General features: G+C 41.0%; 2 protein-coding genes across 2 annotated transcripts; both read right to left on the reverse strand.

Annotated features, from left to right (window-relative positions):
* Positions 1–4,340: 4,340 nt before the first annotated feature.
* Positions 4,341–6,572, reverse strand: LOC306971070 (galanin receptor 2a; the record flags this gene model as incomplete). Its single annotated transcript, XM_079567210.1, has 2 exons — positions 6,534–6,572; positions 4,341–5,280 (listed from the first exon to the last, which is right to left on the reverse strand). The coding sequence occupies exon 2, from the start codon at positions 5,259–5,261 to the stop codon at positions 4,341–4,343; it is 921 nt and encodes a 306-aa protein (XP_079423336.1). The 5' UTR covers positions 5,262–5,280; positions 6,534–6,572.
* Positions 6,573–7,547: 975 nt separating this feature from the next.
* On the reverse strand, positions 7,548–8,941 carry pthlhb (parathyroid hormone-like hormone b). The gene is made up of 3 exons (XM_079567349.1): positions 8,612–8,941; positions 8,388–8,492; positions 7,548–8,077 (listed from the first exon to the last, which is right to left on the reverse strand). Coding segments are annotated over exons 1-3 (492 nt in total). The 5' UTR covers positions 8,614–8,941; the 3' UTR covers positions 7,548–7,692.
* Between the last annotated feature and the right edge of the window lie 17,691 nt (positions 8,942–26,632).

Here is a 26,632-nt window from a genome sequence, read left to right on the forward strand (position 1 = left end):
TCCATCTTCACCACAACAGTCTGATATGTCACTCACTTGTGAATCAGGCCCACGAGTTACTTGAGCTCATCCCATTGAGGTAAGGACTCCACTGACTGGGAGAGGGCAAGCAATGTTTTTCCGGTGGAGAACCATGGCCTTGGATTTGGAGATGCCGATTTTCATCCCAGTCGCTGAAATCTTACAGAGAGAGAGAGAGAGAGAGGGAGAGAGGGAGAGATAGAGAGAGCCTAGCCTGGTGAACCAAACTTTTGAGCGGTAGTGTATATTGTAGAAATCATTCTATTTGCAGGCATTGAGATTATATTCAATTTGCAAGATTTGAGAGTAATATCATTTAAATTCTCTATGTTTCTCGTGGATGAATTGATAATGAAGCATGCCTTCAATGAAAAAATTGCATTCAATTTTTGTTTTCAGAATAAATGTCTTGATTTGACAGTGGTTAAATTTGTAGAGCAATCCTCCGTTAACTGGACAGTTGGTTCAAATCCCACTTTAGCCACTTCACCCTGTCTTGTATGAATGATTGTGACAGTGGATTGTGATTGTGAGGCCACTGGTGACTCACGGCACGAAGCTGTGGGTACAAGCAATGCACAATACTCACTCATCTCCATACATGGTGCAAACGACTTCTATCGCCACTGTTGTTATGGGATGTGGCAGCATGTTTTTGTTAATTTTTTTTATTAAAGTCAATTTACAGCATGTGCTAACAGTCTCTGACCACCAATGACTCAATTACACACCACACTGAAAAGGTCAAGAAGTCTGGAGCAACAATGAGCAGACGAGAGTAGGATTTTAACCAACACCTTGTTTACTACCACTAACATAATAAACAATATAAAGATGGAGAGTGAATGAATAATGCAATGTACCATGGAAGGGCGTGAGATTAAAAAGATCTCTGCGACGTGGCAGCTGGCACAGTACTATAGCATAGTATGAGTTGAAGCTTTAATGCGCCGGCTATCTGCAAACAGTTGATTTTTTTAATTTTATGTGTTGTTATTACTATTCTTCAGTAATCGGCCAATCGGTCGGCCTCAAAGAGATTCTGGCAAACCATCCGGCGCCTCACGAGGGTGAAGCAGTGCTTCACTAACATTGTTTACAGTGCGGGTGGGGAGCTGCTGACCTCGACTGGGGATGTTGTCGGGCGGTGGAAGAAGTGCTTCGTGGAGGAAGCAGAGACTGGGGGACTCAGACTCACCCAACACCCAAGCTGAAGTCACTGAAGTGGTTTGAAAGGTCCTTGGTGGCAAGGCTCAGAGGTTGGATGATATCCATTCTGAGAACCTCAAGTCTCTGGATGTTGTAGGACTCTCTTGGCTGACACGTCTTTGCAACTTCACGTGGCAGTGTCTCTGGAATGGCAGACCTCACTCTCTTTAAAGAGGGGGGTCGGAAGGTGTGTTCCTCCATCGGCACACCCTTCAAGATAGGGTGAGAAGCTCAATTACCTGGGAGGATCTCCGAGTAGCAAGAACCGCTGCTCCTCCTAGCTGAGGTGGTTTGGGCATCTGTTTCGAATGCCTCCTGGTCACCTCCCTCAGGAGCAGGGAAGAGGCCTTGTGTCTCAGCTGGAGGAGGTGTGCATGGATTGGGGAAGTCTGGGCATCTCTGCTTAGACTGTCTGCCTCCGTGTCCCGGCCGCAGATAAAGAGGAAGAAAATGGATGGATGGAGTAATAGGCCGATTAAAAAACAGCAAGGCCTGTTATTTAAACACGAACAAATGAACATATATTTCACAGCCATAGTCACCAACATCCTACATTTTACGAGTCCATATATCAAAATCTGACATCTTGAAACCACTCATGTTTGCATGTTTACGTCTGTGTAAGTGCTGTATTTTCACCTTTCACCAGAACTGTAATTGAAACCAGCTGCAAGAGCAAGTCTCTGCTGTGGAACCTTAGAGGCTCCTATAAATACACATGCAACACTCATTCAACACTTGCCTATATGGCACATGGAATGATTAGCTCATGGCAAGAGCCCTCTGATCTTACAGTGTGTAGCCACAACTATTTTCTGTCAGCTATGTGCACAGCTTAGCTCTCAGACTGTGTCAGGAATGTGGGCTTTGAGGAATTTACTAATTCTGGTCAGCCCTGTACCGTAACATTGCCCTTAATTGCTCAAAATGTGCGGATATTCTCAGTATCGGATCCCTAAACGTGACTGTTTTACCAGTCCTACTGGGTGAACGCACGATTGACATAATGACTTTATCCAGGAAGCTGGGCCTGTCTGAAAAATACTGTATCTTACCATATTAGGCCTAGCTATGGCTAATGTAGCCTACTAGCCTTTTGTCCCCTGGTACTCCACCTTCGGTTCTCAGGTGAGCACTGTCAGTTTTGCTTTAGATCATCTTGGAATTGTTGGATATTGTAAATATGAATTGTTAGCAAAAGTTTCTTTTATTGAGTGTTTTTAAATTTGTATTCAAACTAATTAGATGAAAACTATCGTCATAAGGTGCTGCTGATCAATTAATAGTTTGGCTAATGCTAACAGTAGTGATGTTTTCAAGTGCTACCACAAATATAAAGCCTCAAAAGAAAAACAAATAGCAGGAGGGCGTACAGGCTTTTGTGAACAGACAAAAACAGTGTTAATTTTGTAAACACTATCAATTCAGAAAGTGCAATGTATCATCACATCAAACAGACGAACAAATAAAACAATAGAGCAAGTTGCCTTATATGAGAAACAGTTTATCAATTGAAAACATCTCACACAATGTCTATTGTGCTCCTTTTTGCAGTTCTATGGGCTCAGTCAAATGAAGCGTGGACTAATGGAGAAGAGGCACGTGTTCTTTATTGCTTTACCACATCCAGTGAGCAGAGGACCGGCCTGTACAAGTTGTGCCAGCTGCTGTATGCTAAGAGAAGGTCAAAAGTCATGGGAGGTGGGCAGCGCCTGGTTGTCTCCTATTACTCCCAGGACTCAGACAGCCTTGTTCTTTCTTTTAAATCTTTTGCTTCCTGTGAATTAAACAAAGTCTTCTGTAGAGTCATAAAGTAGGCCTACATTTACTTGTCAAACTATATTAGAGACAATTAGATACAATATTGCAAAGTGCTACATTTTTTCAAACAGCAAACTCTTTAAATGATTATTTATTATTATTATTTTCATTATTTTAATGTAAGAATTCATAGTATGGTGGAGTTTATTGATGACATAATTTTGCTTTCATCACTGTATGAACTTAGAATTAAACTTAATGTACTGAAGTAATTGTATCAATGAAATATAAACTAAATGCCAAATCTTTACATACAAAGCATTGTGAACACATAAAAACAATTTCTGCTCACCACCGGTCAAGTTGTAAAACATTAAGCAATGATGGCTTGATTAAATTGCATGAAGATGAAAGCTTGCATCTTAGCCAGGGGGGTTTTTGATTACTGGCTGTCTTGTGATAGCAGCAGATCTTCTACGTAGCTTACTTTTAATAGATATCCTTTTTAAGCTAGAGTGATTTGCAGCTACTGAGAAGTATTTACAGTATACCAAAACACCAATTTAAGTTTACATTTCATAAACAATACTTACACACTGCCGTCCAGTTTTTTTCTGAAAAAGGCCCTGACCTTCCATTAACCACATTTGAAGTACAACTTAAAGGTTTGTGCAATTGTGAACAAATGTGAGCTATAATACAGGAGCTGTACGAACAGGCCAGGAGGAAACAGACCAGGAACATCCTCTCTGACCACACACCTGTACCCAGAGTACCAGAAGCTGAGCTCAGGGAGGAGGTACCGGGTTTCACTATGTAAACATAACCAGCACAAATATTCTTTCATCCCTCTTTCAGTGATGCGGCTAAATGACCAGAAGTGGTGACTCTGAGTGTGAGCGAGAGTGCCCATGGGGGTGTGAAGAGGGAGGGGGCGTGTACAAAGTAAAATGTACTGCTCACGTGAGTCTTTTGTAAACTATAATATACTACATGTATTGTTGTGTGTTGTATTTGTCGTGTCTTAATGTGTAGCAAAGACCCTGTCCGAACCAACTTTCTCCCAAGTAAAGTAAAGTAAAAAATAATGGCTTTTTTGGTTTATTGTGCTGCTACCAAATACCATATAAGATTAACCAAATGGATTTGTCTAGACCAGTATGTTTCTACCAGGGGTACGGCAGCCCCAGGGGGTATGCAGGTACTTAGCAGGGGGTCCTTGGAAATAGTTCCGACCTAAAAACAAGGCAAAACTGAACAGAAAAGAACATTTTTTTATATGATCATTTGCAGTAAAAGGTTTGAAGACAAACAGCGAGACAAAAAAGGTTGGGAACCACCGGTCTAGACTACAGACTGTCGGTGACACTGATGACATGTGGCTGCACTCGGTTTCTGTTGCAGTTGAAGAACCAGGCCGCCCCCCGGTGGCGGTAGCGCTTGGACAGCAGCACATAGAGCACCGGGTTGATGCAGGGGTGAAGGTACTGCAGCACTGTGCAGATGAAGTAGAATATCTCCCAGGCCTGTCTGTGTTGATACTGTCCCAGGTAAACACACAGCTCCAGCACATAGCCTGGCAGCCAGCACACTGAGAAGGTAGCAGCTGCCAGGAACACCATGAGAGAGGCGCGCCGGGTGTTCCTGGCACTGGACAACGACATTACAGGGCTCTTGTGAAGAAAAACAGCCAGGCGGACATAGTTGAAGGCAATGACCAGCATTGGAATAAAGTAGTAAAGTACAAACTGGCTAAGCACCACTTGGTAGTGATGCTCATGAATAGTTGGAAAGCAGAGGGTATAGTTTGCCAGGGTCGGATTCGGGCTCTCTTTGGTGGCAAACATTCGCAAGGGCAGGCTAATGAAGAAGCTTAAAGCCCAAACCAGAACAAACATAAAGATGACCAGGTCCATTGTCGGGGGCTGGTAGGGATTTGTTATGATCATGGCACGTGTCATTGACACAGCACACACTGAATAAGTGCTAGCAGCCAGGCTGAATGCCAAAAGAAACTGGTAAACCTTACAGAAGGTGTCACCCAGAGGCCAGGAGTAACTTACAGTGGACTGGAGAGTGAAAGGGATGAGCAGGAGTGTGAGGAAATCCGCTAGAGTCATGCTGAGTAGCAGGATATCCAGTCTGTTTTTACGCAGCGAGTTGTTTTTGACAAACAGAGAGAAGACCAGCAGGTTTGCGCAGAGTCCAATGCCCAGGATAATGCCACAGGTACACGCAAAGATGACCCTGTAAGTGTTGGTAAACGCCATATTCCAGTCGTTACATCACCTTACAAAAGAGAAACATAATGCATTGCTTCACTACATTTGTGAATTAAAAACTCTATACATGTAATAACTGTCAAGCAGCCCTTTACAGACATGCATGCTCACCCGCACTCCAGTCGACTCTGTTGAGAGCTGACTGGAAAAGTTTCCCACCTGGAGCAGGTGAGAGCGAGGATGCTTTGCTTAAAACTCTGCTTAGAAACAGTGGACATGGGTTGTCTGTGGCACTTGCAGATAGATATACAAGGGAATAATAACAGTGCCGCTGCTACAACTCGAGGCTCACTGGGGAAATTTGCATCGTTCTTCTCTGTCATTGCGATATAAATTCACGCCTCTTAGCCATACAGGGAAAATTTAAGCAAAACTCTCCTCAATGGACCCCTGCCACGGGCCATTGCCCTTTCTGGGCAAACAGGAGACTGAGCCGCACTCAGCACTAGGGTCCTGTCTACCGATAAGCAGCTCTTCTCGCATGACCCGCCTGGAATCCGTCTGAACGAGCATGTTTGTAAAAGGCTGTGTTGCGCCACAGTGCGTTCTTGCTTCTCTTCTCTCTGCACATTTAAACTTAAATAAAATATGAATAGTGTTGACAGCCACACTAATATAAATAAATAGTCAATCCCTACTCTTCTCACTCCAACCGGGGCACACAGATATGCAAATGCTCTCAGTATTGGGGCAGCACCCAGAGATTATCCCTGTACTGTTTGTAAAGGTTTAATTACAAAACTACTAACCAGCTCTGGCTAATTTCAGACCCTGTTTGTACATTACATCTCAATCCTACATTAGTTGTAAATTGACATTATTTACTCTTGTACTTATGCAATGTATCAAATATGAAATTATTATTTTCAGAGCGATAGTTTCCTAAAGTAGGATGTGAGTGAAATAATGATGCTTTTCATGTATATTCTGTATAGATTTTATGAACTTTTGTAGGTACAACATCAACCTGTCCAGGGATTGCTATAACCTGGCACATGACATCTCTACTTTTTTAGTCCCTGATCAAATAAATAAATAAATAAATAAATAAATAAATAAATAAATAAATAATAATAATAATAATAATAATAATAATAATAATAATAATAATAATAATAATAATAATAATAATAATAATAATAATAATAATAATAATAATAATAGTAATAATACATTTTTAAAGATATGAAATATTCTTACAAATAAACAGCTCAGTGTGTAGTATCTCTAAAATACTGCAAGGCACTTACTTACACTTACCATTGTTGTTCACCTTACCACAGTTCAGAGCCAAAAGTCATCATGTTTGAATTTATATATTCCATTGTTTCCATTTGTTAAACATAGCGAGATGACTCCTTCTCAGGACTCATTGCAAAAGATGAATGTGACCTGAAGAAAGGCAAACATGGCTTGGATCACATTGGTTATGGTTGACTTGGTTTTAAGAGACCAGACCAGCTGTTGGATGAACCTCGACTATATACACATATCTGAATTTGTAAACACATCCTTTATCTCACCTGTTTTCAATGAGATATATTTTTGCCTATAATTAATACTAAATGAAAGTATGTGCACCTCGAATGTTAGTGCTTTTATCTCACACCTTTGAGACTCACAACAACATTATGATCTGTAAGAATTTATAGTCAAAATGTGTTAAAATAAGTACAGTAAAAATTCTATAAATGAAAAATACTTGCTCATGGGCTTGACCTTTGTTTCTCTCTCCTTGGAGATATCTGTGCTCATTGTTTGATTGATTTCTTGACGACAGCTTTATCAGGCTTTCCACAGTGTTTATGACTCCGTGTCAGCTAATGGTGCTTGGTGTACACGGCTGCTCTTAGCAGAGGATATAGCTGACGCTGATGTATCTGTTTCCCCGTGAATTTCCAGTTTCTTTCCCGCTCTGGGAATGCCAGATAATCTTAAGTGATTCTTTAAATTTTGTTCAATATATGAAGTCCAACACATCACAGACCAATATCAATTTATAAATGTTACTTTACAGTTCACTGTTTAATTATTTACAGTATATTTCAGTGCATTAAACAAAATCATAATTAAAACTCCCAAAAACGATTTTAGATGGCAAAGACTATAAGAACTCGTAAACTCAGTCATAACATTAAAAGTAAAGTGCATTTATCAGTTCAGTCAGCTCAGCAGCACCATATTACATTCACAAAAATAGACCCTTTAAAATTATTGAACATTTTGTAAATGTGCATATGTATGCACATGCATACATTTGGCAGATGATGAAAACTTGATCATTTTAACTGTATTTTGAATAACTTAGGACCAAAGACATAGATTTATGAATTCACACAGACTTGGCAGTGACCTTGGTGTTTTAAATGTCTTTGACCTCAGTGCAGCTGAACTTCTTTTATGGTCAATGCAGAAAACCTCATTCGGGACCCTCTGTTCTGACTGACCGCGTTTTTCTCCGTTTCTTGTCGCTCTCTCTGCGTCGGCCGAGGCGTACCTTTTTCTTCCTCTTGATGACCATCTTTAATGATTGGTCCTTATATGCCACAGCCTTGTTGGTCTCTTGAGGAAGTACACGGCTGTCCTCCCCGTATCTCTCTGGAAGCTCTTTGGTGGCCCCCTGGGGCTTCTGAGGGACAGCACTCCCACTGTAAACTTGGCTTGATGTCCTGCTCAGGTGCGAATCACTTTCACTAGCCGTATGCACCTTCTCTAACAGGTCCTGTATCCACAACCGACGCTTTAACTCCTGCAAGGAGCGTCCTTTATCATGCATTAGCTGGGCATGACTTACTGATCTCCGCCTATACCACAGAGAAAGAGAAAAGAAGTCATATTGTAGCTAATTACATTATAGTTAATAACACACTGCCCAGACCGTCTTTTTGGACATCTTTGCATCTTGCATTTCATTACATGTTCAATATGTATATGTATTATGATATTTTACATTCACCTTTCCACCACTTGCTATCCTCAGTACAGTAGGTGGCAGTGCAAACAAGTTTTCAAGAATTTTTACAAATTTGAACTCAAGATATGAAAAGGAAATGGGAAACTTTGTAATGTTATAAATGTTCATAATCATGCTGTTTATTATAGATATGTACTTACATTCTGCTACAATGAGCATCAAACTGCCTCCCATAAAGCGTCAGTGGAGCAAAAAGCAAAAAAAGTGCCAAACTCCACTGATGTAGATGGTTTACAGTGCATAACCTTCAGATAAACAGAGCACAAAACTAATGCTTTAGATTTTTCTCAACTCTTTCCATTTAAAACATCATTAGCATATTATATTACAGATAAAGTTATAATCAAAGTAAACATGTACTTACATGTCTGCCAAATCGTAGATGTTTCAAATTGAAGAAGTTGTTCTGTCCAACATTGTTCAGTGTTAAAATTTCATTTGAGATCCATTGATGTGATGGAAACCCAGGGAAAGTCCCTGTGAGAAAGCTCCATTTATTTGCCTCCCAGAAGTGGGTGATATGCTATATATTTCCTTCCAACGTCCCAATTTAATATTAGATAAAGATAGCAAGTATTAACAGCCCCTCAGCTGCAAAGATGCCACTGCACTCCAAGCTACAGTCGTCTGTGTAGCGCAGAAAAGTCTTGTCTGTGCCAGACTCCGAGGAGAGCTGAGAAGTCCAACACCATGAGCAGGCTCCGTCTGTCTGACTGTGGGACACACAGAAAGTTAAACTGCTCTGTGGGTGCTCCTGCCCATTAGACCTTGTACTAACACCTCCCCATCTTCCAGACCTCTTCATCCCCCTTCACCCACACCTGCTGTGATAAGAAGGTGGTGCTTCAGCAACATCCAAAACCCAAACCAGCATGGGGTGACTGATAGTTTCAAAGATTGATTTTCATAGAAATAATTTGATAGAGGTTCGAACTGACAGGTGTGCTGTAATGGAAGCAGTCATAAGTTACCACACAGGGCTGGTGAAGGGGAGGGGCAGAGTTACTCCAAAGTAAACAGGAGCCTAACCACTTTCCCAGGGGAGAATGACCATAACCTCAGAGAAACTCAAGCCACAGTTGCTCACTGCAGACCATTCAATTCTCTTCATTTTGCCTCAGCAAACCAACTCACCTCAAAATGGTTACAGTGGGCTTTGTGACATCACCATATTCTTCTAATAAGGACAATGAAGAGCTTTGCCATTCTTAAACTAAAGGCATGTAAAATTCAGATGCAAGCTTTTATATGTAGGTCTTGAGTCAAATATATATCTTTTGGGCTATAGGAGTTACATGTGCGTAACACCTTGTTTTTTTTGCCAACAAATTGCATTGCAAGAAAAAGCTGAGAGAACAGGAAAGATGTTCAGACAACAGTCTGGCCATTGACAATACACCTTTATAAAATGTTATTACAGAAAGAAACCTAACCTCTTTGGAAACAAGACTGCTGTTGTACATAATAGTTGCTTGAATGCAGTTTATTGGCAAAGGCAATAAAACATTTTCAGTGAAATATTTTATGAACCCTTTTATATTTTACAACAGTCATGAACTAACTTTTTAGCATTTCTCCTCTTAATTAAAATCCATAAATCCTACCCATTTCAGTGTTGATTCAGACAGATTTTTAACAGTGGGAGGCAAATAGAGGGCTCACTGTTTTATTTGAGTAAAGACTCAACACAGTTGTGGAGGAGGTGGTATAAATATGCCAAGCTCTAAAATCTAGCCCGCCTTTTCATTTTTCTGCCCCAACCATGACTTCAACATTTGGTTGTGGAAATAATTGCTAATGTGATTCCATTCTCTAAGTAACTTACCTTTATACAATCCAATAATAACGATATAAGTAAAATCTGTAGATCTAAAGTGCTGTGAATGGTTAAAAATACTGAATGTAAGTATGATGCACCTCTGAGAATGGGAAAGGTTGTAATTTTAACTGTATACGTCACTGCAGTCGACAAAGTAATCATTTTTTCAGATACACAAGCAAATAACAATGGTGGATGTGGTTTAAGGTAGATAATGCCGCTGGATGTAGCATTGTCATCATTTATTTTAAAGCCTTAGTTTGGAAAATTTTACCAAATAAACAGAATATAATACAATGGTTTAGCTGTTTTATTCCTTAAAGATACGTGGATAAATATGCATCGCCAGGCTCAAGACACCATTTCCAATTCTTAACAATGGGAAAGACAAATGCTGCTAAATGCTTTGTTTAATATTGCATAAATAGCATTGTCAGAGGCAGGCAAAGCATTTCTTAGTTGCTGGTGTTAGGGCGGCATGGTCGCGCAGTGTTCCTGGGTTTGATTTCCACCTGGACGGGGCCTTTCTGTGTGGAGTTTGCATGTTCCAGTTTCCCCGACAACTTAACTCATACAATAGGTGAATCCTCCTGCCAGGTGATTCTGAACATCTGGAGCTGGGTCCACGGACGCCGTCGCCCGCTGCTCTTTACGGGTTGCCCCAGTGTGGCATCAAAGGATGGGTCAAATGCACAGGGCAAATTTTCCTCCGAAGACAATAAAGTACACCTTAACCTTAACTTGTTAGTGTAAGAGTGTAACGGAGAGGTTCCACCGTGTTTATGCTGTTTAGCTTATGTTAGTCTATGGAAAACGTTTGCACGCCGTCACAAAAATGATGGCAAAATGATGGCGGATTTCCATGGTAACATTGAATTTATAACATTACATCACAAACTCTGTAGACAGTTGTTTATTACTGTAGCATTCCGAGTTAAGTTTAGGCATAATGCAAAACCTTTTTCTTTCTCTTGGGCCATCTGGCATGCTGTGATGTTAAAGTGAGGTAGAGTGCACATGTGAGAAGTCAGAGAAGGGCCGCTGCCTGGTTTTGTTAAGGAGCATACATCCTCAACATTACCTCACCCTGCTCAGGGTAAGGAAAACATGAGCTCTTTGGTCATGCATTTGTTCTGAACCTTCTTCGAAGATTTGTCTGTTTCTGTCCCCTTTGATATATGACAGTGTAGTTCAGGTATGAGGTTTGGAGCTTATTTACTACGAAATTAATGTTAACCATAAATGTCAAGCTTCTGGAGACAGTAAGTCTGGGAGGTCCCAACAGGACAAAAGCATGTTGTCCAGACTTGGTCCTGAGCACAGGTACATTAAATCATTATTTTCAGGCAGGAAATATCTGCCATTGCACATTTTGCCAGTAAAATGTATTTCTAAGATGAAATGATTCCTGTCTGCCACGCTTCCGTTCTCATCTGTGCCGAGTACTTTAACACTGATGTATTCAGTGTGGTGTTTGTCTCTTATGTAAACCCATGTAAGTTACTTATGATTAAAACACGTGTTTTATGATTTGAATCACAGACAAACGTGAGAGCGAGTACAGACTTCCCTAACTGCCCACATCAAGAGCATCTCTCTTGATGTCTGATGATGAAGCTTTGGTGTTAATTATGCCTTGCCAAACCACAGGGTTGGCCAATATCTGCTGCCCTTCTGTATAAACCCTTTTCTTAAATTTGCTTTTGTCTTTAACAACAATAAAATAAAATAAAATAAAATAAAAAACATTACCCAAGAAGTAAAACAAAGTGCAAAAAGTGTTATTTTTTCTCTCTTGTTTTTGCATAAAGAAACCCTCTTTCTTCTTTACTTTTCATATTGTTCCTAAGTTAAAATAAAATGAACATCAGTATTCTCTTTGATGAAGGAAAAGTGTTAAACCTTCTTGTAAATACAATAATATCCTGAAATTAACATGTACTATATAACAAAAAGTGAACAAAGCTTGAACAATTAGCTCATTGCTAATTGTAACTAGTTATGTTGTGAGTTCATCTCATTTGTGAATCTGTGAATCTTTACACTCAACCCTACAAAATCCGCACTACTTTTGCCCCTGACTGCTCACCTTAAACATTGCCATGTACTGTGCGTCTCTGCCAAGCCTCACACACAGTGCAGCTTACATTTTTACTCTGCCTCTCTCTGCAAAGACACTTCTGTCTCGGAGCGAGAGTGGGACTAATAGCGAGGAGTTGGTTATGGTGGCATTTTACACACGATGTAAAACCAACTGTGGTGTTTTATGTTTTGAGGTTTGTGGTGACTTTGGCAGGTAGCACACACTTTAGAGCTGCAGCAGCTACCAACAGTGAAAAATGTGAACCATTTTGAAGCTTGCCACAAGACCGTGTGCTGCGCGTCTTTTTAACTGGAAAATCGTCCAGTTTTGCTTTCTGAGAGAACTGAAGAATCAATAGAGGTCTAATTGAGAAGACCACACACACGAGGCGTTACGGTAATGACGGGCTCAGTCTGTTTGTTTACATAAGTGAAGAGCAGGCTCAAAACATTAATGAGTGCTTTGCGTCCAGCGTGCAGCCGCAGCTAAGCCACTGGGTCAACAAGGTTGGCCAGACAAACCACTATGTGTATTTGTGTGTGGACTGAGGAGAGATGGCATGGGTTTCTCTTGAAAATCACAGTTATATTATCAAGCCTCAGTCGTTTTATGGTTTTTCATTTAAACTTTATTAAACCAGGAAGTCCCTTGAGATACGTAAATCTCTTTTTTGAGGAAGACCTGGAAACCAAATAGTTTTCTGCTGATGCTATAAATGAAAGCAAATAACTTGCTACTATCAACATTGTTTTCTTTCTTTTCTGACAAGAAACAAACAGCGACATTTTGGAGAACAGTTAATCATGTAAGAAGAAATACCTTCATTTAAAATTTCCACATCACTCTAATGTCCTCAGTGAGCCAAGTGCACTTCACCAACTCAAAGCTGATCCATTTACTGTAAATGAGCTTGTCTCTGCTGGTTTCCTGACCAATTACTGTACAGTGAACGTCGTGGGCCCAGTATTTATTTATCCATAAGTTATTTTAAATGGACTCGACTCAATGTATATACCTTGTTGAGTGCTCTTGTCCTCTCTGCCTACTCTAGGACATGCTACCAGCGCTTGGCAGTTGAATATGAACGCCGAAGACTGACTCTGGACAGCATTATCCTGTCTTGAAAAGGGCCACCCGCCTTGCTTTCACCAGGGCAAAGTGACTGGCACAGCACCCTCAGCTTCACTTTGCACCTCTCAATTTTCTGCTTTTCAAAACAAGGGCATTTTTAAAAGACCATGGCTGCTCTGAAACATCCAGAAAACAGTCTCTCCACTGTACTCTCAAACAAAAGGAATTTGAAGTTGGATTTTCCCCCATCATAAAGAACTTCATTGGCCAATAACTTGTTGAGGATCATCTTTTCTAAATAAACACTATCCTTGAATATTTTATTAAATACAAGTGTGCCGCCCATTTGACTTGCAATTACATGCTCTGGGCAGAAGATAATTTCACAATGAGTAAAACAAGTTAAGCATGCATGGGCCCCTGCTAGACACCTTGTTTTCTATATGACTGTGGTCTAAATCCAGAGGATTTGCCCCAAACATCCTTAAAACGACTTCATCCTTCCTCACCATAAAGGAAGGAAGGAAAGCGGTGCTCAAAGTTGTTTGTTTTGACCTGGTCAGTGCTTTGACAACCCTAACTGTCAAATAGGGCTGGGCTTTCATTGCCCATAAGCAAAGAGGTATTGCTTTTAAAGTTTTAGCATGAAGTGTCACCATTTCAGCCTTAGATCTAGTTCTCCTAGATGGCTTGTGGGTGGCTTTGGAAACGCTGAGGCAGGCTTAATATGTTTATGTTAAAATGTCCCTGAGGAGTGCAGAGCTTCGATGTGAACCTGGATTACAGGAGTGCAAATACTGCTGTAGACCCTTTAAGTTCAGTGTTTATGATTGGAGAAAAGTGGCTGCTTAGGTGTGATGTGTTCATTTCCCAGGTCTCTGTGCCTGTGTGCAGGGCTAACAAAATTTTAAAATTTGTATCAATGGGTTAAGTGTTTCGCCACCAGCTGGAAATGTTTGGCTCTCAGAGTGATATATTTGAACGTGAACTGTTGTCATGACTCTGGACCAGACACATACTGCTGGGCATTCAGCTGGAAAGATATCATTTCTAGTTTGAACTTTAACACCGTTGCAATTGTGTAGTATCTGTTCCCAATGCGGGTCTGTCCTGTTGCACCACCTCATAAAGTAATGAAGCTCTTCGGGTGCAGGCTTGTGCTACTTGGATATAGCAGTGCATTAGTGTGTGTGGGCGAGCATGCCTGAGGTTGCTGAGCCATGGCCTTCTCCTCAACATTAATAAGGACTTCCTTCCTACCAGACAAGTCAAACACCCGATCATTTACCAGAGAAGACATGCCCACGCATCCCTCCGAGATGGCAGCCTGCAACCCTCTGTACTCCAGTACGCTTGTGTTCTTGGGTCACCCATGCCTCGGACTGTTCACATACCGGACATCCATACACATGCCGTGTTTTCTCTGCTCTAGAAGCTTCACCCCACCTTTCACCTTGTGAGACTCTGTGTGCCTGTTCCTCTAGATGTCATGATTGGCGCCTGAATTCAGGGCACAAGTTGTTCTAATAATTCTTCCTAAGCACCACAAAACTCTATACTCTTTCTCCAATGGCACCAAAGCTTGTGTTGGCCAATATACCTAAAGTGAAATGTGATTTTTATGGTGTGTTTAACATGCACTTTCACACTTAAAGTATCATGTTTTTACATTGATTAAAGTGATAGTCTGTAAGTTGTAAATGTTTTACAAATGGGATCGATTGCTATTTATCATATTGGGTCAAACTGTCCAGTGCTATCTCTGTCATAGCCTTGACTGTGGTGCTCAGGTGAGGTGCTCTTAAAATCGTCATTGATTAATTGATATTTTAATTATTAGTATGGGTCACACTTAAAGAGACTCGATGCAAGTTGGCCATTTTATTCTCACTACTGCCTTTCAGCCACTGAATGTTTTGCTTGCGTTTCAGTATGATGCTCTGAGAGGGTATTTATCCCTTTTCTGTGGAAGCATAGACAGACATTGCGTTCTTACACTTGAAAGGAACAAGTCACCGATTTTCCACGCTGAGATATGTTCGTACGTGAACTTAGATGAGTTGATGTGTACCTGTCTGGTCTTTGTGCGTGCGCTCAGTCACGCAAAAAGACCAAAGATGTTGTTAGCTTTTAGCCTCTCCTCCTCTCCTCTATGGGGCCAAACGGGGGTAAAGTTAGAGGCAACCAAACTCCACTTCCACGTTTTCTCCTATTGAAATACAGTTACGTGAGTAGTTACACGATTTTCTAAGCGGATAAAAAAGGGGTGCTATATTGTAAGGCGTAATAACACTTTAGCAGCACTTCGACGTCCGCGCAGTAATATCGTCACTCCTAAAGAATTCTGAAGATACAGTATGGTAAGAACATATCTCAGTATGGAAAATCGGTGGCTTGTTTCTTTAAGTTAAGAAAGGCAAATATTAATGTTTTTGTGTTCCTGTTGCCATGAACATTGGTAGATTATTATCGCTCTTTACAAAAAAAAATGAAATGAAACCTGATTTTGCCAGCAGCACGTTTTACGTTTTTAGGGCAACTTGCCTGGTTTGGTGTTGAATATATTTGTGTATTTAGATTTTTATTATTTTACATGACAGTTCAGTGTGAAAGGCGGTGAATAGTAGGGAGACAAACATCCTGCAAACTGTCAGGGTTCCAGTGTTCTGCCTCATACTAGACTATCGGCTGAACTACATGCCGTGTGTATCACATAATTGTTTGTCTGTACTCATGCTTCTTTCCACAACCTATTTAATGAACATTTTTAATACCTTGATGTTATGTCCCACAGTCGTTTCCATGCTACCAGTGGATTATAAAGGTGTGTGGCTGTGCAGGTTCCCAACTCTGTCTGATTAGAGCGGCATACAGGAGGTCCAGTGCGCTGTGTTTTCTTTTGCTGGGCCCATAACTCTTAAAAACACACAAACACTTGAGTTGTAAATGACCTGTTCATCACACAGCGACAGGCCAGGGCAGTCTGGACTCCTGGTGGGCCAGGTGTGCAGATTGGGACAGGCGCGTGTTGCCAGGCCCTGTTGACATGGCGACGTGGGTCTGTGGAAAGTCCTGAGATCTGTCGCTGCTGAGCGGGTGCAGCCGAGCGGGACGATGTTGGCTTTGCCTCCAGCTGTTTCTGCACAGACAGAGTGAACGCCAGCAGCAGTCAGGGGCCAAAAGCAGTGCTGCGTGGCTGACCACACACACAGCCCTTTGGAGGCGTGCGCAAACAAACACACACATTACCTGCAGCAGAGTGCCACTATCGCGGGGAGAGTGACACTCTGCAGCAGGACATTATGAGCCTTTCGCTGCAAACTCTTTGGCACTTCTCATGATTTGATTTTTTTAAATGAAAGAAATATGTTTCCGAAGTATAATCTTCTTTGGGGACTTGGCTAAATGATGAAGAATAGTAACTACAAACAACACCACTCAACAACATATTTTGTTCTTTGTTAAATATACTGCTGTCTCAAAATGTTCAGACCCCCTTTGAATTCCTTCAGTTTTATTTCTGAATAAATTAACTTTAAAAAAAAAGAAAGAAAAACATGTACAATAGGCCACTCACACACTGTGTTTGAGTGTGCGAGTGGCTACAATCCGGTGTGGTGTTCATTAACATGCATTGTCCCTTCAAGGGGTGGGTGATAAATTGTTTGCACGTTAATATCCAAATTGTTGTCTGGACGATATGCAAAATTGGAATATTGACTAGGCTATTTCATATTGTATTATTGTTATTATTACTATTTCAATTGTAGAATCCGAACCTCCAAACATGTAAAGAGATGTCACAAGTGTAAAACAATGTAAATAACGCATGCTGTAACCCTTAAAAGAATTCTATTTAGCGTGTTTAATACTGCAGGGGTTTGTTTGACTGTATTTTTATCTTTCTTCTGCTGCAACTGCAGGACTGGCTACGCAGTGCTACCGACTGCATTACAGCCACGAAGTCTTACCCGTGCTACGTCGCTCCTTCTATAGTCAATGTTCACATCACAGGCTGAAGTAATAATCCCAAAACGTAAAGAGAAAGCTGGAGTAATGTAGCTCCTGGTTCAGCGGTGACTGCAGCCTCTGCTCCCCGTCTTGTCTCACTCGCTCCTCGGCTTTGACTTCAGCGAGTGCCACCGATCTGCGCTCTTTGCCTCATTCCTCCACTACTGGATCCTTATTTTCGTTTAGTTCTATATTTTATCAGAGTTGTGGAGACTCAGACGCCTCACAGCGACAGGTGCCTGTCTGCTCCGCCCACTATAGCACAGAGGAGAGGGACACAACGCCCTGTTTTACAGATGATACAGTCATTTTAAAAAAATACCTTCTTTGCAAGATTGCACACATGGCTTTGAAAAATATCGTTTGTATATCGATATCGAGATATTGGAAAAAATATCAAGATATTCATTTTTGTCAATATCACCCACCCCTAGTCCCTACTAAATAAACCAATAAATACAATATCAGTTTTATTCCCTCTGGTATACTGATTAGTAGAGAGTGAAAACAACTTTTACAAATATATGAAAAGAATCTTCAATTCCACCGTAACATTATTCTGATGACATACTGGCTGGATAAACAACAACATTGTAACAATCACCAAAGAGTGAATGAAGCAAATATGAAGAACCATCACGACCATGACTGACCTAAGATACATTTTTGTGATTTCATCCACATAAGCCTCTCAGCTTCCTGACAGCCTGGTGGTAAATGGGAGGAGGAACCAGTGTCTGAATATTAATACCATTGTGAAAATTGTGTGTTTTATTTTAAGTATATTTTAGCAAAACCTTAAAAAGACTATACTATACTATACTATACTATACTATACTATACTATACTATACTATACTATACTATACTATACTATACTATACTATACTATACACTATACACTACTGATAGATAGAAAGAAAGATTGTTACACATGTAAACTTTGGTATGTGATTTGAATTAATTTTATTATTAAGAAGGAAAGTTTTAAAACAAAATTGGGCCTGGCTCAGGTTCCTGCTCTACAGAACACACAAACTAAGCATCAACATCAGCTCAAACTCAACACAAAACATACGGTCACAGACAAAAGGAGGAACACACTGTTGTGCGGCTACAGATGAATACGTTTCTTAAAAAGCAATGCATTAATAAATTACTTTAAAAGTTTTAAGACTTACAGTATATGTGACACAGTAACAATAACTTAAACTGTTTGAAGCCCATGGCACTTGTAATGATTTAAGAATAGCCCAGAAGCCAAGAAGTCCCTGTCTCTGCCAGGTTCACCGCACGAAACACTGCAGCAATGATCCTTTCTACCTTTCGAAAAATACACAGAATGTGCCATAGGCACCTCACTAATTGTAATGTGAAAGTGCATTACACAGTGCTTCAGTGTGCCCTCTCTCAGTGGGGCCTGAAGGCCTTGATTGAGGTAACTTTGAAGACTGTCAGTTAATAATGGCTCTGCTGAAATGGCCTCACCACAGGAAAATAAACTTGCCATTTTTGTTTTCTTTGTGGTCGAGAGTAATTCATTGTATAAAGTGAAATTGGAGCGAAACTTCTGAAGCTTTGTTTGCTAATTCATTATGTCCCTAAACCAAGGGAAAGTGGCCACGGAAATGAAAATTTATATAAGTGTATTTTAGTGGTAAAGTGGCTGTGTTTCTTGGAGCATTAAACTCCTTTAAACTTCAAACTTTGGTCATTGAGGTGAACTGCTCTTTGCGGCTGGAGTCAAGAGAAAGAATGTGTAGGTTTGTGTCCGGTAATAGCAGCTGCAGCTAGACAAATAAATGGGAACATGATTTAGACTTTGGCCACTTTACACATAGAAAGAAGCCAAATAAAACTCACCAGACCATCACATAAAATGACAACAGGACAATGGATCAAGACAGTTCAATGTCTGTCTTAAGCATTTTAATATCAATACTGCTAAAACTTAGGACAACTTCAACCCCAGTGTGGCTTAATTGTCTATAGATTTCACTGTTTAGAGTGAAAACCAAGATTTTTTCCAGATATCAATTGGGTGTGTAATATTGCTGAAGGAATATGAGGCCAAGCAATCTTCATACCTTAATGAAAGAAAGATAGTGGTCCCAGTGGCATGATCCTTTTTGTGGTTTTCAACCCGCATAATATCTCCTGTGCCTGACGATGCCTTTTCCACAAGCACCTAAAAGGCCACAGTCAGGAGAGAGGCTGCGTGAGGAGGCAATAGGACCCACTCAAGGGCTTTAGATAAACATGCTGTTAGATTTGTACTGAATCTGATGACAGATCCTCTGTCCTCGGAGCCCGGCAGCCGGTCACCTGACAAATGCCGACTTTCCACTTTCATTTACACAGCCAGGGCTTGGATCATACAACATTAAGTTAAGTTACAAATGCGCCCTGTAATAATGCTTTCCCCTCGTTGATTGATGGGAAAACTTTTAACTGTCACTGGCCCATTTCTGTATCACAGTGGTTAAATTGAAGAAACGGGTATCGTATCAGAGCTGATTGGTTACCAGACTTAAAGATTTTCCATAATCGCACAAAATCATGAAGGTGTACGCTGCAGTGGCGGTAGGATCTTTGTTTACAGATGATTGTTGTTTGAATGTATCATGTGTGGACATTATAATAGATCCATGGTGGACACCTGCAGCATACTAATATCCTTTGGGACAAAAAGGATCAATCTCCTTATTGTCCCAAAGGATGTTGGTATCCCTTGAACTTTCTGAACCGTGTGTTCCTCTCCAGGCACATTATCCTATCTACCCATATTGCTCATTACTGTTGTTATACTGAATACTCTGTGATACTATTAGCTCTCAGTTTGTGCTGTCAGAAGACGTGAATGTGTTTCTTAAAATAGATCACTGTGAATGTGCATGTGGTATTTTTAAGTTATTTTGTGGATATCCAAACTTCCAAGAATTACATGCCAATCCACAGTTGCTCCAACTTTATGAGACCACAAACAATTAAATTCAATAAGCATCATTGTCAATTCTAGTACATGTATAGAATCCATGTGCTAGAAGGATAGTTAGCACTACAGATAGTTAGCGCTACAGCAATGCACAATAGGGAAGGGAGAGTTCACCCTCCTGACAGGCAGATGGATGAAGCTGTCGTTCAGCCAGTTGGACCTGTCACTGATCAAGACTCCGCTGTTTTCTCAATAGGGCAGGACTGAAAAGGCTGTGAGATGGGTGTGGTATCTCTGAGATAACTGTCCGCCCGTCAGGGGAGCCAGACGAAACAACAGAACAAACAGTATGAGCTTACATTATTAACTTTGAGAAACATGGAAAGCAAAATCCATTCACACACCGATTCACAGAGAAAACCTGCATTTATTCTCTTATGTAAGATTCTGGTGTGCCCCCGTTCACACTGAGCCCTGTCAATCAAACACTGGTTCAAATCCTGCTGAGATGAAGTATGGCCTAGCTTTCTGAAAGACTTCCTTTTCCCTGTCCCCTTTCACTGGGCACACATGGGTGGATATGCACAAGAGTTGCTATAAAACATTTTTCAAAACCAGTCTATGATGACAAGCACAGTCTTCCAGTTCTGAACCCCGAAGAGACTTTACAAATGCTCTCATACAGTATCATGTAATAGTTTATATTTGGATCCAATTCTGTAAAAAGCTCTATCTTATAAAAATAGCATAAAACACTGCAAAGTCAATTCACCCAAAGTCTGTCATAGTTACAGGTTTACATACACCTCAATGCAAGTGGCTACTGTACGTATAGCTTTTCTCATAAAGTTTTTTTCCTTTATTGTCTGCTGCGACCTGCAACCTCCATGGCTGAGGTGACGGTCAGCAGTGTCAAACCCACCTAATCTCTGCAAAGGTGACAACACTCGGAGTTTACCTCTCTGAACCGCATAGGGTCTGACAAGCTGCTGAAAAATAGGACCGCGTCAGGTTTCGGCCTCAGAAGAATGTGCATGAGCTGTGAGTAACCCTGTGGTCCGTCTCGGTATGTTTGCTCTGGCTCCGCTTAATATCATGTAGTGTGCCATTGAAGAAGCCAGAGCGTGGAGACCAAAGAGAGGTGTTGAGGGCGTTCCTACTTTGGACGCAAAACCAAAGCCAGACCCTAATAGTAGCGCTGTAATCAGTCTTCCCCTAATATTAGCTCTGTGCTTTTTTCTCCAGGGTGGCTCTTGGTGTGTTTGGCTCAGAGCATCCTCTCAGAGACCTGAAATCCAGTCCAGTCAACAAACTAATAAAAGTACCTTATATGCCTTGTATCACCTTCGTGATGCAGGTCAATATGAATAATGTCATGAAAATGAATATGCCGCAATAAAGAACAATAACTTTTATAACAGGAACTGCCTTGCTGTAAAATAAAAAACCTTGAGGGAAAATTGTGAAATGATCCATTGTGTTCCTGTTAGGTTTATGAGATATTCTAACCATATGTTTTTAACACACATTTCTTAAATAACAATTCTCTCCTCTATCAAAACCAGAGGCGCCAGAGGCAGCCTGCTGAAGTAGGCAGAGTGAAAGTGTTAAGTTTCAATCGAGAAATAAACTATGTCCCAAAAGGAACTTAAAGATAACTTACTCAATGTACTTCAAATAATAGTTGATATTCAATATCAGCCCTATGGCTATTGTTGTCCCTGAGCTCTGTGGGTCCTGCTCTACTATTGCACCTGTGCTGAATTTGCAGAAGAGCTCTTATCCTAACCTTACAGCGAACATGTCACATGAAGAACATGGAAGCTGATCTACGGTCAATCAAGCCACCCAGCATGTGCTCTCATAGTGAATTAAAATTAAAATTGATATGCACAGCAATGCCAACATTTTTTGTTCAGCCATTAAATGTCGTCGATTTATCATTCAAATATCCTAGGGTTTTCTGTAGGTACTTTAGGCCCCAGGTACAGTGGTTTTGATGCCCAGCCAGGGACAATATGGAAGGCTTGCCAAGAGTCCAAGCTGTGAACGGTTGTCTGAGAGTTACCGTAAATCCTTCTGCTCGCAGCGCTAAGAAGCTCAGAAAGCCACAGTCGTGCTATTCGCCACCCCTGTGGTCTGCACAGGTAGCCGCCTCGGCTCCCCATATTGTGATCTGTGTGCATAGGGGAGGAACAGAACTCAATGGATAAAGGCATAACTGGTGCCCCTTATTTCTCCTCTGTGGATAGGGTCTGTCAGTGTTCTCTTTGTGTTGATTAATCTGGCACTTTATTGGATATGATCCTGATGATTAATGCTATATTGTTGTAACGATTTTCCCGTTGATAAAATATACCGGTTTTCAAATGTCTCGAATTATGCATAGGCATATTCACCAATCACAGGTCATGAATAAAAATGTATATAATATAACAATGTTATTATTATTATTATGTTTTTATTAGTATTACTATATTTGATATTAAAAAGTACAACTGCAAGTATTTTTCAATCAGTGGTACTGTATTGGTTTCAATAAACATTACATGTACATTTAGTCACTTGTTCCGAAAGTGGGGGTCGGGATCCACTGCAGGGGCTCGAGACACTTAAGTGGGGATCGCAAGATTTTGAGACAATATTTTTTGCATTTCAGAAATTCAATTTGATGTATTTTTGCATATTTCAGTCAAATTAAGCCAAATATCAAAATCCAAACTAACATCATTAAACCAGATGAATAATATTTTGCAACTTCAATTAGCATAAATGCTAATTAGAGTTTAAAGAAAGGGGTCCCGAGTTGTTGACTGATTTTGGGGGTCATGGCCTGAAGAGTTTGGGGACCCCTGCATTAAGTCATAGTTTTGAAGATAAACAATAATATATTTTTCACCAGCGCCCGCTCCAAAACAACCAGACTGAGGGTAATTCAGAGTTTCAAAGGGATGCAACCAGAGATACTTCCTATTAAAATACATTGCGATGCTACGCAAACTTAAAATGAGGTGGCGATGCACCCTTTTGCACCCCTGTAGATCCGGGCCTGCTTTTAGCAGACAACAACCAGACACTTCAAGTTTCCTCTGACATTTTTCTCATATGATGGCTCCTATACTGTAGGAAGTGAAGTACTTTGGGATAACAACACAACAACAACAACAACAACAACAACAATAATCTAAATTTAATCTAAATCTTCATCCGTCTGTGAGGTCTAAACTGCACATAGAAGCACTTCCTCGTTGGACCTCTTGGTTCTCACACTGGTCCTCTCCCCTGATCCCTGCTCAGGCCCCTGTAACGGGAAGGGCTGTAGACGGAGTGGGCCAGAGAAGACAACTTTAGCTGCACAGTGAGGTCTTTCGTGCCTTGCCATCTTGTTGCTAACCGCAGTACTGTTGTGTTTACCCAAGAGCCGGTGCATGAGAGAAACTCAGACCACCTTCAGTCAACTAGAAGCTCATCTTTGCTGCTCTGTACAACCTGCCACCTCCCACCGGGTTGACCTAAATTTAGTAACAAACTGAAAAATCTCTTGAACGTTAAAGTTTCCATTGTCAATTCAGAGACGGATGGTTATTGAGTCAGCTCTCCTGGGATCTAAAAGGTGCTTGTCACTGCCCTCAAGTCACCTGGACTCGACATGTGTTTCAACAGCTTAAAATGGAAACAACCTCTGAAGGACAGCCAAGAGATCTGGTAAAATTAGAAATATGGTCCTGGGAAATCTAATGGGAAACTTGGTAATTACCTAGAGCATAGAGGTGCTACAGTGCTGCACTGATGTGGAATTTTGTAAAGCCTCCAAGCTTGTATAAAAACAAGTTCTGCTTCAGTGTTAATTCATGTGGGTCTCGCTTAGCTAAACACAGTATTACACAGCTGTTTGCAGCCAATTAAGTGTGGTTTTAGGGAGAAAATGAAAATTTATTACATTATTTCTATAAATCGTTGATGAATGTGTTTAGAGTTACCAAACGTATTTTACAGAATGTGCTCCCATTTTGGAGGAATAGAGCCAAAACGGAGTCAACATGTGGAACCCACAGAGCTATAACAATAGGACAACAATATGAAGAATTGTTTTTGCTGGTTTGTCTGATTTTATTTATCAAAGCTTTTATCAAGATTTTGAAAAGTACCTCGACTTCTTTATAGTAATGACTGGTCTTTAACTTGCCAACCATCAAATTATCTGCAACCAGGAGTGCAATACTCAGCCGCCTTACCAGTTTAATATCTCAATTGAGAGAAAAAACTTCTCTGCCTTTAACTCTCTTCAGTGCCACTGGGAGCACACCTGCCAGGAGCAGTGGGCGAGGGCAGTGCTGGGACCCGTCTCCAGTTCTTGAGCAGGATTTGGTTATGAACAGCTTACCTTGCTGAAGTTTGTGATACAATGTTATAAATTTGACGTTACCATGACGTCCGGCACGTTATGGCACCAGCACCAAACATTGTCCATTGATTAACATTATAGCAAAAAAAAACAATATAAAAAGTAGTGAAAAGAGCAGTGGAACAACTTTGTTTGTTGCCGACAGGTGAATACATGTAACACACTGTATGGTCCAAATGTATTTCTGTATTTGAACATTTCTGGATAAATCCATCCGCTCAGGTAAGGGGAGTACAAACTTGCAAACTTAGTACAGAAAGGCCTCACAGCCACTTTGCTGCCATTTCAGTGATATTAGGTGTAGGCCTGTGTTATAGCTGAACCGTATCTTTTTAATTATAAAATGGAGTCTGGCTCTGTCTTAATTGCAATGCTTCGTTGATGAAACTTGCTGACGCCATATTTTTTCCATTTGTGCGCCGTTCTCTTCCCACTTCTCAACGACTCATTGAACTTGGGTAAATCCAGCACAGGACATAGCCTTCGTATTACATGTTTTCATTTGCCCCGTATATGCCTGAATAGTGAAACAATCCCTCTTTTCATGGCCGGGCTTTTCGTTCGGTGGGTGGCGAGTATGCCCCTCTATGATGATTGGAGATGAGGGAGCTGGGTGAATTTTCCAAGGTGAGTACCTCATGGGAGATGACTGTTCACTGCCATTTAGTTTTAAGTGCAAGAGTGTCAGTTAACTCGACACTGGCACCGGGAATACTTAATGCCAGATGGAGGCCGCTGTCCTTGAAGTCTTAACAAGCAGGCGCAGAGAAACAAGCCTTTATTCAGTGTGAACGGGTGCAGAAAAAATTGATAACTTTGCAAGGCTACCACAAAGTGTATGTGAAATCCAACATAGGAAAGAGAAGGATAAAGGAGACCAGGGGGGGGCGGGAAGGAGCGAACTTGAATAAAAAGACATACAGTTTGGATGTTGCTGACTGTAATGTTTTATTGCATTGCAAACAAAGCGGTGGTTGTCATGCTAAAGGGTTTAGCTGCTTTAGAGGTGTCAAATTATTGTACCTCAGCTGGATACATTGGTGTTGGAATCCAGGGGGTGAAAAAAGAGCCAAAGCCTCCAGACTTTGGCACTCGCGCCCGTCACCGCTGGCACAGATGAGCCACTCTGGGAGGCTTCAGAGCATCGATATGCCTCCGGCGTTTTTACTAACCAAAACTATGAGGCGTAGCTACAAGAGCACGAGCATCAAGGTTACCTCCTGGAAAGTTGGTGGACACAACGACAAGTGCTTTTTCCACGTGGTTCACTGACAAAGTCTGGCCAAAAGCAGTGGAGGTGGGCAGCAAGAAAGAAGATGGTCGGAGTTTTGGCTTTTAGATAAAATGTAGCATTAGGAACCAGGCTAAGTGAGAAAATATGTATTATCCTACAATATTGTGCAATTTGTAAAGCTTACCACATACTGTACACTGACCAGCAACAATAACAATTAAGAGCATCTCCAAAACAGCAACATTTGACCATTCTGGATTGCAGAGGTCAGTATCTGTTAAAAGCAGTCCAACTAAGGCATAATGGGAACGCAGTAAAGGGCATCTGCTCTATAGTCCAACAATAGATTCTGTAGCTAAAGGGATTACAATGCTGGTTCTGATTGAAGGATGTCACAATACATAGTTCTGATTGTGCTAACACATCTTGTCAGTTCATCTTTGCGTCACACACGTCAGTCTCTAAAGAATTATGTTGTTGTCAGCTTCGATAAAACCCACTCATTCTTTTTTTCCCCCTTCTTTTCTTGGACTTAATTGAAAATTTAGCTTGAGTTCTGCCAACAATTACAATAAAGCACCCTACACTGTTGGCACGCCTCTTGTTCTGGCTCCTTATTGGTATGAGAGTCTCTGTTGATTCTCTACTTCTCATTCATTGGGTTCGTTTACTGCTGACCCTCCCAAACGGCGACTCGCTTGAGTGAAGGGCCCGGTGAACTCAGAGCCCAGGCATCCGGCTTAGGAAGGAAACAGTCGAGGTGCTCTCCAGTGTCACAACCAACACATCACAGACGCTTTGAAAGACTATTGGCTCTTGTCATACTGC

This window comes from Gobius niger, assembly GCF_951799975.1.
Source record: "Gobius niger genome assembly, chromosome: 12".
Classification (NCBI taxonomy): Eukaryota; Metazoa; Chordata; class Actinopteri; order Gobiiformes; family Gobiidae; genus Gobius; species Gobius niger.